We start from the raw sequence: 12,568 nt of genomic DNA on the forward strand, positions 1-12,568 counted from the left end.
GCAACTTTTCAGCAACGCCCCATGGCTTTACCTTTTCTGTCACATCATCAGCTTTCTGGATTATTTCTTCCATTATGATCTTACAAGCCTCTTCCACAAATTTTTCTCCTGCTTTTGAGTCAGTTATTGGACCATTTAGGATGACTCCATCCACCAAAACAGCATTCTTCTTCTTCTGGAGTCCATCCTGTTTGCAAGTACTGGCTAGAAGATAAAAAAAAAAAAAACAACTCTGCATTAGACAAGATCTGGTCAGTCCTAAGCTACAAAATGGTCTTTCGTTGCTGAAGATTCAGTGAACATAAGGAAATAAAATTCACATTGTCTTTTCACGTGTACAAAAATCCTATATTTTGTTTGAAACCTCTTTACAGACAAATACAACCACCTTGTGTTACTTTAAACCCAGACTGACATTACATAAATAATAACAGCCAACTTCATGGTATTTGCCCCTTTCTGCAGCATACAAAAGCATGCAAAGCACTTTCCAAACTTAGAGGAAAACACAAGTGTGGCCCTCAGGATGATACAGCTGGATAAACAGAAATGAGGTGTGAAACAACAGACACTCAGCTGATAATATTTCTTTCCTATTCTCCTTTTTCTATGATAGAGTTCCCAGCTTCACTTCCCGTATTTTCATTCTATCCCTTCTCACCACTCAGTCATGTTGTAGAGTTCTCTGTGCCCTCCGCAAAGTTTCACTGATTCCACTTCCATGAATACAACACATTCTGAGATTACTATTGATATCACATACCTGAACTGTCTTTCCACCCTTATCTTAAGTGACTCCAGTCACCTACTGGAGCATTTTGCTGTGTATATTATATTTTTTATTCACTTCTCCATTGGTGATCTCTTTCCTCTCCCTCACCTTTATACATGACACACCCTCCTGATGTGTTGCATAAGCACAGCACTACTCCCTTAACATTGGTTCCAAAAGCACACCCAAAATGCTTATTAGACACTGCACAACAGTGACAATCACATATCCATTTCATGTAATGGTTTCTTACAGCAAGATTAGAACATCAGCTTTAATCAACATGAGGATAAAGGCAAAAGTGAGACAATAGGGGATATCAAGGGAACAGACATCTGAAACAAAACAGCACTGAAAGCAGAAGTAGTAACTACCATATCCAAATTACCTGGGTTACACACAGCATCAGTACACAGATCGAGCTCTAGAATAGCTACAGTCTGTGAGGTCAGGCAGCATTGCCTTGGAGGGTCTTCTTTGGTCAGTGTTACAGTGAAGATATTGGGAGAGTAAGAATGTATGAAGGAGAAAATCTTATGCTTGAAACAACTTTACAATCTGCAGAACTAAGGTAGCTTTTTAACAGGTGTATACAAACAGCTGAATTTCCAGAAGACTGCAGGACAGTCTGGCATGTTCACTGTGCCTGTGCATAATGATATAGAACAATGTGTCTACAAAGGTGGAGACCTTCAGGGTCCATTGACTGAAAGAAACCCTGTCAACTCAGAGCATTTCTTCACTTTCACTTATTAGGATAGGTATTACATATGAGATCAAATTCCAGCATGAGATGGAACCTCAGGCTTCCCCTAAACAAGACATCAAGCTTCAGCATTTCTGAAATTACTTCTGTTTTTAATTCAAAACAACATTTTGCTGAGCAGAATGTTTTGCACATTGTTACAGGGAAGGTGAATGTTCTCATGGGACAGATACAGAGCTAGCATGTAAACACTATTCCATTTTCAACAAGCAAAGAGGGAAAATCCCTTACATCAGAAAGCTAAACTCTCATCAGGCTTCCCAGTACACCACAGCTGGGGCACTAGACAGAAATTGCAGCTTTAAAGAAGCTTTAATGGTTTCTCTCTGAAAACACAAGCTAGTAGGTTAACTTCGCAGGACCTAAAACACCAGATATTAACAACAAATGGGAAGGCAACAGGTCTTTGAGGGGATACAACAGGGACTATTTTTGGATTAAGTGTCAGTTCTTTTCCATATAAGTGAATCCCTTAAGTACTAACCAGAGCTTAGAATAAACACAGAAAAACTCAACCTTGCCATCTCCTCAAGATCATAGAATCATCTACGTTGGAAAAGGCTATCAGGATCCTCACGCTCAACCTACATCCTGACATACCAAGTTTTATCACTAAACATGACCCTTAGTATCATACCCACGCACCTCTTGAATATGTCCAGGGCTGGGGACTTCGCTGCTTCCCCATACAGACTGTTCCAATGCTTGACCACTTGTTTCATGAAGAAATCCTTACCACTGTCCAATTTAAATCTTCCTTGGTGCAACTTGAGATGATTTCCTCATGTTCTACCTCCTGTCACCTGAGAAAAGAGGCCAACAACCTCCTCAATGCAGCCTCCTTTCAGGTAGCTGTAGATAGCAATGAGGTCTCTGTCTCCCACAAACTAAAAAGCACCAGCTCCCTCAAACTCTCCTCATGTCTCTTGTTTTCTAGTCCCTTCACCAGCTTCACTATACTCTCTGCATGCACTCAAACAAGTCAGTGTCCTTCCTGTAATGAGGAGTCCACAGTATTAGAGGTGTCGTCTCACCAGTATTGCATAAATGGGGACAGTCACTTCTGCTCTGCTGGCCACACTACTTCTGATGCAGGCCAGGCTCCCATTGGCTGTCTTGGCTACCCAGTCATACTGCCAGCTTGTGTTCAAATGCTACCATCCTCATGTCCATATCAATGGTGTTTTGTTGCTATGGAAAAGAGGACAAAATCTGAACAAGTATCTGCTGATACTTCCTCTGATTACAGAAATATCAAAAAATCGACACAGTGGAGCAAGAGATCTCTAACTTTTTTCTTCCTCTGCTGCACTCTGCTGTTTCTGCTGGAACTGGAGCTGTGTACAAGCTTTTGTTGGTACCTCCATCTGCCCTTCTTTTGATACTTTCACACAGAGATGCAATACAAGCACTTCCCTGACTTTCCACTGAATTTCTTGAAGAGGTCACTGTAAAGAAAGTGCAGAACCTTATGTAACATTTTCTGCCAGGTCTTTAGGGGCTGGGTGATGGGGCTACCAACAGCCTTTTATCTGAAGCAACTCGATTAAACCTTTACAGACAGTATTAAAGTCTCCAAAGGACACTTCATGAAGCCTGAGGAGAAAGACAGCCCACTCCTACTGTCAACACATCTGCACTGGGCCTCAGGCACAAGCTGTGAAAGAAAGGCAAAGCAGAGGGGTCAGGAAAAAGGGAGGGAAAAGAGCCTTCATTTCAACAGCAGTTTACCTGTGTAAACCTCTACCAAAGAGTTCGGGACTTAACCCACATTATATTTATATTCTTTAAATAATACACCCTAGACTTATTTACCATTTTCTAAGTAACTTTCCATTATCACTTGCCAATTCAATCTGAACTTGCTGAGCTAAATTCTGCCCTGCAACACAGCTTTATGCAATTAATGGAAAATATGAGAGCTGCTCTGAAAGTAATGTCTCCTATTTTATTGTGTTGGCCCACAGCATCAGAGGAGGGTGGTGGTGGCACAGCAGTAGAGGTTGAACCTTCCTATCAATATTCCATTACACTTTGTTACTGTGCGACAGATGGCAGCAGAGGGGCAAAACGATGTCTGACATGGAAGTGCATCTGAAGCTAAGAGGTGGAACTGAATTCCTCCAGGAGGAAAAAATGGCACCCACTGACATTCATCAATGCTTGTGAACGTCGATGCAGACCAAACAGTGGATGTGGGCACAGTGAAGTGATGAGTGGTACATTTCAGCAGTGGTGACAGTGGGTCACCTACACTGGTGCCGACTTTTACCAGCTTGACGTGCAGTCCATTAGCTGTGCAAGAATGCACAGCTAATGGTGGTGACTGTGTTGAAAAACAAAGTTTGTAGCTGAGAAATTGCTCTATCAAATAGAATTACTGTGTCCTCTGTATCTGTTGTAGCTCCAGTGTAAATAAATAGGAGGTATTACTTTCATAGTGACTGATGTAATAGAACCAACTATTTCTCGATCAACATCTAAAATGAACGAAAACATACTCATGTTATGAACTAAAGGACTTCAGGCTTTGTAAACAACTACTGGATATAAATACTGTTCCCATATCTTGTGATTTTACTCCTGTGATACTTAATCTTCTACTTATAACTGAACTCTGGAACTCTTATGAGAATCCTAAACTCTACTTAAAAATAAACCTTTCTCCTCTTGCCTGCAGTAAAAGTATTGAGAAGAAAGATAAGAGGATGATAAAATGCCAGAATATTCAAAATAGAACTTACTGTTAAAATTGCTTTTCTTTTCACACATTTTTTAAGAAAGAGCCTATGACCAGTTAACTGCTTTGGATGGGTGAACCTTGAGAAACATTTTGGTTTCAGTCTTCATGTTACAGCTCTCAAATTAAAAGATGTCTTCCCAGAGCACAGCTTAGAAACTCTCCCACTGTCTCTACTGGACAATATTTTATGTTGCCCTTCTATTGAAAGAAATAAATTTCAAATGCTTAAAAGCATTTTCCAAATATTTTACGCCTCTTGCATTTCTTTGTCTCAAGCACACCTGATTGCATTAATGTAACCAATCAGTCCTCTGTTCCACATGGAGCCCATATGCTCCTCTTTTTTTTTTTTTCTTTTGGTTTTTAACAATGTGGTATGCAAACAATTTAGAAGTGTAGCATCAATAAATATAGTCTTTTTCATTTAAAATTATAGAAACAGACTCCTAAGCAGACTCAGAAGACAGACACCCAGAAAGCATATCAGATGCCATTTCTGCCAAGTGGCACCAGGCTTTAAACAGAACAAAAACTTTAACAAATGAAAATGTCTTAAATCAGAGATTAAGGATAACTGACTGTTCAAGATACCCTCCTGCAAAAGAGAAGACCTGATCCTGCTCTGATTGAAAATAACCGAGGATTTATCCCCTGGCTTCAGCAGGCATAGAATCAAGCTCATAATTCTGACATTTCATTCTGAATGAAATATTGTATTACAGAAACTTAAGAGTTTCTAACTAACATGTCATTTTTATGATCAATATTATTTTCCCATCAGAAAACAAATTAATTGCAGATGAAATAACACACAGGAAAAAAATAAACATTTTTCAGATGTTGTTCCATCAGTATGTAGAAACCATTGAGTATTTGAAAAGCTGCATCTATGTTTCCATTAACATACAGAAACTTTCTATGTTAAATTCTCGTGCTACAAAAAGAAACTGCAGCCTCGTACTTGGCATATTCTGACAACTTTCGGGGGAGTAGTGTAAAAGGCCCAGAAGGCTTTATCGCTCACAAAGAAGACAGAAACAGAAGGGGTGGTTGTGAAAGAGTGGCTTGTGCCTGAATGCCAGAGCCAAATCCTATTCAGCTTATACTGTACTTGTACCACTGACTATTCAAGAGAGAGAAAAAAGCTGGCTTTGACCAAATACTGGCTTCTGCTTTGTAACAAATGCAGTAATCACTGCCAGTATCAATCAGAAACAGATCCTAAATTTCTCACCCTGCATGATCTAGTCACAGTCCTTCTTTCAAAAGAACCTTCCTTTCTTTCTGTGTCAAGAAAAAGCAAACAAGTGAACTTTATAAAGATTCCACACTACCATGTTTAATGTAGGAAGGTTACTGAGACACAGAGTATGCATAGGCATGGTACATCTCCTACACTCTGTCTCCCTGTTCTGCAGGCTCATGGACAAGACCTGCTGACAGGGAACAAGTTGGGTGGAGTTGCAACTGGAGGTTTGCAACAGGCGCCTGCACACAGAAACGCTACAACTGCATACATGTAGAAGTGACCTTTATGGGACAGGATCCGAGGAAGACAAAAGCACCATGTCTGAAATCAAAGGCTGCTCAACAGAGTCACTGAGCATGCTGCTAGCGCTGCATGGCATCACCACAACAAATGGGTCCTATTCTTTTCCCACATTTGGATTTCCCATTCCAAAAGGAAAGGTCAGGAGAATGGAGGGAATCCTGGAGGGAGGCCCCAGCAATGATATCTGACTGGGAACGCAGGCCCATGTTAGGAGCGATGTTCTGCTTTCAGAGATATTTCCAGTGTCCCAAGTGGGCACTGTCATTAACTGAATGCTCCCAACACTGTGCCTAGTCACTGCACGCCAAGTACTCGCATACACAGATAGTACCATGAGGACACACACACACACAAACTAAAAGAAGCAGATAAAAGAGGCAAGAATTGGGAATCTTTACATAGCCAAACCTCAGAGACAGACATCAGTACTGAACAGCAGCATTTTGGTGTCTCAACCAAGTAAATGAAGGAAAGATTAATGCTGTAATATTTCCAATCATAAAAATAGGCTGTGGCTAATTGGAATTCACCTTGATACAAAACTAAGGAATAGCAGATGCCAACAACAAAATGGAAATCCTAACTTCCTGACCGCAGCAAGATTGTCTCAGCTCACATTTTCAACTTTAAAAGCTGCCAACAGAGTAGAAAGCGCAAGACACATACAATGACTTTTATTTCAATTAGATGTTGGTTATTAGTAATGAACATTATAAGTCTTCTCCTTTTCCTGTGAGGAAGTGGACATTTTTGCAGCACTCATGTCAGACCAGGCACAACGCATTGATACAGTGGTTATAAACTGTAGGAGGCTGAGTTTGAATGCAAGCGACCAATATGTGGGTGACCCACACTGAATGTCAAGAATCTGTGAGATTTCTCTGCTTCCCACTGGAAGGCAAATAATTAAATAAATAAAACTGAAGTGAAAACGTAAGTGCTTTTTTCCAAACAGAAGTCTGGCAACTTGACTTAAAAGAGTGTGTGATGGTCTGCAAGAACCACGTTTTTAGTCATAATATAAAAACAATTTTAATGCTAAACATTGAAAATTCAATTAAAGAGAAGTAATTTACTACATCAGTTTACTGGGATTCAGCAGAAGTTAAAATGCAAAAATGGATAAGAGTCTGGATTCACTTTAGGAAATTTTATCTCTACATACAATTTGCACTTAAAAACAACTTTTTTCCTCTCACTTTTTCTTAATATGATAAAAACTTCCACATTTTGTTTCCTGTATAGTATTTCCAATTACTGTTCGCTAATTCATGCCTACAGCACTACACTGACACACACCCTTATTTACTAAGATTGAGAAGCCAGTGCATTGCAAATCAGAATGAGACTTTCCAGCACATTAGGCCCCTTAACCAGCTCCTACGTAGGCCTTCATAATTTATTAGTAACTTATGTACAGCAAAGTAATTCAATGCTATTTCCAAATGGAGCAAGCTGCCTCGTGCAGACTTGATCTTTCAGTGGTGCATATATCAGACTGTAAATTCAGCATATTAGACATTTTGCTTAACTGAAACTGCCCCTGTTCAGGTCAGCCCAAAGTTCTCCAGATCACAGATACCCTAATTCTGCTCACTGGTTCTTCTATGGCAGTAGAGGTTTAACCTTCCCACCAATACTCCATTATATGTTGCTGCTGTGTGACAGACGGCAGCAGAGGGGCAGTCTGACAGAATGGTGGTGACTGACATGGAAATGCATCTGAAGCAAAGGTGGAGAACTTAATTCCTCCAGGAGGAAAAAATAGAATCCACCAACATTCATCAATGCTTGTAACTGTTTATATAGACAGAACCCTGGATGTTGACACAGTGAAGCAATGAGTCGTGCATTTCTGCAGTGATGACAGTGGGTCACCTCCACTGGTGTAGCTTTTCACAAGCGTATGCAGGCTCTTGTTCATCACTGGCAAAAATGCACAGCTAATGGTGGTGACTACGCTGAAAAATGCTGTTCCATAGCTCAGAATTTGTTCTACTTAATACCGTTATCATGCTCTCTGCATCTGTTGCAGTTTCCATAGAAATAAATAGGAGGCATTACTTTCAGCGTTACCTACACATATATGCATGTATGTACACACTGACAGTTCCCTAAAGGCAAATCCAATGTCTGTCAGTGGGTTGCTGAGTACAAAAGAAAAACGTACAGCAACAGCACAACAGTATTTTCTGACTTTGGCCTGGAAAAATAAAGGCACAGAAAGTCAGTATGAGTTGCTCAAAGTCCTCAGAAATTTTCACAGCAGAAGAAGAAACCGGCTGAGTACAAGCTGAGCAATTGGTGCTGTCAAATGTGACTCTCTATAAGTTCTGGATCTTCACAGATTCACACAGCACTGTAACATAGCTGGTTGGGTCAGCAGAGACCAATCAAACTCTGCAAACATCACTGCCCATCAAGTTTGCCCTATGTGGTTTTAAGTAGCCACTCTAGATGTGCAGAAAGTCAAGCTGTGGGGAGGCAACACACAGTGATCAGTCTCTGAAAAGCCACTGGCAGTCTGTTAGGAAGAAAGCAGTCCATATGGTGTTTGGTAGATGCACAGAAGTGACCATACTACACATGCTAAGGCTCACCAGTGGAACAGTGTGCTCCCTGCATAGATAAGGCAGAGTCACCACAGCCCTAAGTAGAAAATGGGTAATGAGTGTTGAAAAGTTTTTACTGTGCCCATATTTTAACCAGACATTTCAGATCAGCATCATCACTGTATCTAAACATCTGGTATTTAGAGCATGGGTTGCTTGCTTTTTTCCATTTTGACAAGTGGAATAGTTTTTTGTCACATTATACATTGGCATGGGCTAAATGGTCCCCAAACAGTGCAGTAGGTGTTGTGATAGCATGACAGGAGCTTTCTGGGTAACAACTTACACCAGTCAGGTCAGTTCAGTAAAGCAACTTTATTAGACAAGTCTATCAAGGTGTTAATTCAATTGTTTAGCAACATATATTACACAGTAGTCATCTGCAAAGGTGAATCATTATTCAATAGTAATGTCAAGGACATCCTTGGTTTATCTTCCAAGTGCCAAAGAGTCACTCAGTGCTGGGAAGCTTCCTTAACAGGCATTCTGAGCTCAGGGCTCAGCACCTCACAGCCCAGAAGTCTAAGGCAGGAGCACTCCAAGTGGCTCAGTCTATCAGTCTGCTTATACCCGGTGCCTGCTGTCTTCAGCCAAGTGCTTTACAATATTACCTTTGCAGCTTTACATCTTCTAAAATCACATTCTGTGCAAAAGTGAAGGCAGTTTTCACCACATACATCATAATACTAACTAAACATTGACTATAGCTACAACACAGTCAAACCTCTACGGCCACAGGATGTCTTGTCTCTCTACATTAGGTCTGCTGGCGCAAAAGGAATGTAAGCAGCTCAATGAGACACAAGCTGTCTTACAGGAGAGATGCCAAGCAGTTTAAAATCAACCTTTCTTTTTGAGACCCTGACATTTGCCAATGGATACGATCATATTTATAAGGCTTTTCAGCTTGCATAAAGTGAAATGTGATGAAGGGCAGGGACACCCAAGCCTTAGACCCAGAAGTTGTTCCAAATCCTCTAGATTTAACCCATCCCTCTTCTGAGCTCTGGACAAAAGACCTTGGTCATGACAAATCACTTTTCCTCAATAATATCACCAACACAAATCTCCACTGACAGATGGAAGAATAAGAAGGACAGAAATGGCCAGAATTTAGTCACGCACTGATGGGATTCCTTAACCATCAATGCTTTACCTCCAACAACTGCTCCAGATAGTGAGAAGACAAAGCAAAAAGAAAGGGAAGAAACTGAGCTTTTGGTTTTTTCAGAGCCTAAAGATGAAGCTTCCTGAATCTGACCATGGGCAGAGAAAACAGTAATACAAAAGGTATGTATTTCAATGTGCCCATTTTTCATGTTTTGCGCATTTAATAAACTCTTAAGAAAATACAAATGGCCTCTACAGAGCCATGCAACTTAAAATAATTAAAGCATGTGAAATGAAAACTGTCCAGTAGGCGGTAATAGTTGAATCAGTACGCTATAAGATTCCTCCAATGCTTGGAAGCTAATTTTTTTGGTTGTATAAGCGATACTTAAAAGATGCAAGCATTTAATGAATTTCTCAAGAGTCACATTAAGCTTCTTTGCTAGATGTTCATTAACTGCCAAGAAAATCTGTACTAAGTTTAAAGCACAATGAACATACTCATGCAGAATTGCTTTATTTGATGCAAACTTCATTTCCTGCAAGGCTATTCCTTTATCTTATGAAGCAGCATTTAAAGATCCCAGTAGCTTTTCCACCAAAGCAGATCTTAAGGTATAGAAGAGATCCTACCCCTCAGCTCTGACCAAAATACCAACCCAAGTGTCATATTACCGGAGCCTTAGTCACTATTTCAACCATGCTTCACATTACACCTGCTTCAGATGGCAACGCACTACATGAAAAATGTTTGCTGACTCATCTTCCCGCTCTGCTGGCAGATTCAAATCACACAACACAACATGCAACACACACAGCAGAAGCCAGTGATTCTGATGTTAAAAGGCAGCATATGCCACAAATGGCAGCAGCTGCCTTTTCCCTTCTTTAAGTGGTTTCCAGCTCTATTTACTGTACTTGATGAGCTGGTAACTTGCTTGAGACTCATCTTAATGGAAGGGAATATCCCATCTTTCCACCCCACATCCCAAATAAATAAATACAGAATGCTCTAGGCTTTCTCCATGACAGAAAGGCCTCAGAAAGCTTCACTGATGCCAAATGACTGAAGGATATGTGCAGTCAGAATCCACTTCTGCAGCTATGAGTGGGATTCTGTAGATTTGCCGCTGTTGAAACACAGAGCTTTGCCATCTCTGGTGTTAGAAGCATCACAGATTCTTACTCATCTCTGCACAGTCAGTAAAGCTGCTCATGGATGGTAGAGTCAGAGAGAAACCTGGCTCAGCCAGGATCAAGCAAGACAAACCTCATAAACACACTATTTCAGATACATTAAGGGTGCTAAGATCAATGTCACTCCCCAAGAGTACATCCAATACATCCAAAACTGCAGCAAACCAGAATAATTCAGTGCATGAGGAAGTGCACCTATTTTATCACTGCAACTGTACTTACTTTTCTAGTTGCACCAGTGGCACAAAGCAAACCCAGAGCTACTGCTGCAACAGCCACGTGCCCTTCATATCTCCAGCAGTTCAAGAGAACAGAAGCAGATTGCCTGAACTCTTAATCAAGGCTTCAGTCACAATACAGCCCCACCTATGTGAATTTTATACACCAGACTGATTGCAGCAGAAAAAAACAGCAAGTCACCAAAGGTAACAAGAAGAGAGGATGGGAAGACTGAAGAATTCCTGGCAAGAGGATAGGTATGCAGAAGTTATAGTACCTTACTCATGAGCAGCATGTAAGACTGGAAAGCCTGCAGCAGCAGAATCCAAGGGGATTGCATTATTACTTATTTCTTATAACAGCACAAGCCAATTGTTCTGAAAGGAAATTAGGTCTCTGGTAGCCTGCTTTGGGCAACATTTGAACAAGAACACTGTTGCTGACCTCAAGGCAACACTGGGATCCCCATCTCAGTGACCACTGGCAGCCTATCTTTGGTGTTGCCTTGGCAGGAGGACATTAATATGAATGACATTTGAAGGGAGACACTTTTGGAGTTGCTGCCATTCATGCAGCATTACTGCTACATGCACAGGATCATATTCTGTGCACAACTGCATGTATCATACCACATAAGAGAATCATCACGTTACTTTATGCAGCTCATTCATTTAAGCAAAAGCAAATTATAGTTCTTAAGTGTTTCTTTTTTTTTTTTTTTCCTTTTTTTTTCTCTTTTTTTTTTTCTCTCTTTTTTTTTTTTTTTTTTTTTTTTTTTCTTTTTTCTTTCCCTATGGAGTTTTCTTTCAAACATATTACTTTATTCAGAGATCTTTCCACTGATAGATTGCCATTGACTTTCTTCACCCATGAATGCAGGACACTAAACTTCTGGTAAATAAGTGAGAAGACTTTATCAATGTGGGAGTTGTTAAAATTGATCTGTTTTAAACTTCCATTCACATTCAGTGTGAAACTGAAACACATGAAACCCCAAACCCTTCTGACCGTTCTCCCAAGAGATTCCCAACTTGCGATAAGTGGAGAAGCTCTTGGGAATACTGATCTCACAGGAGAGCACAGCACTGCAAACACTTCTCTTCTGACTTGGCAACCAGTTTCTACTCATGAGTTCAAGGCATTCCTCATTTCTTAGCCTTAAAATGGCATATCTGGAGCTTAAGTGTGCCACAATTCCATCAATTACTTTCCTAGCTCCCCCAGATGTCCCACTACTGTATTACTACTCTCATATCCCCAATTTCCATAAATATAGACAACTTTTTTTTTTTTTCCCTTTACATAATGATCTTCCTGCTGATGCAGGTACGCAGGCTGCTGATGCATTTACGAAGTGGGATTAACTCCTCCCTTCCCAGGACCATAGGGATCAGCAGTCTTGTCACAGCACATCATCATTACTGCCCTGCCTACCTTATTCCGGTGCCTGGAAAGAAAAAGAAGCGCCACTCTTCAAAGATAATTTATTTTAACAAACATCCTGTAACGCAATGCTTTTACAGTAATTGTTGCAAGCACTACACCTTATTCAAACATTCAGATACACCTCAGCGGCACTCAGAGGAAGGAGAGATGC

At 40.5% G+C, this 12,568-nt stretch overlaps 1 protein-coding gene across 2 annotated transcripts in view; it reads right to left on the reverse strand.

Moving 5' to 3' along the window:
• GADL1 (glutamate decarboxylase like 1) overlaps nucleotides 1–12,568 on the reverse strand; it is an 84,840-nt gene that overhangs the window by 71,833 nt on the left and 439 nt on the right. For both annotated transcript variants that reach the window (XM_072328533.1, XM_072328534.1), the window contains exon 2: nucleotides 32–204. In XM_072328533.1, coding sequence (XP_072184634.1) covers nucleotides 32–204 — 173 coding nt within the window. The remainder of the gene's footprint in view (nucleotides 1–31; nucleotides 205–12,568) is intronic.

The sequence above is a fragment of the Excalfactoria chinensis genome, chromosome 2 (genome assembly GCF_039878825.1).
Source record: "Excalfactoria chinensis isolate bCotChi1 chromosome 2, bCotChi1.hap2, whole genome shotgun sequence".
Lineage (NCBI taxonomy): Eukaryota > Metazoa > Chordata > Aves > Galliformes > Phasianidae > Excalfactoria > Excalfactoria chinensis.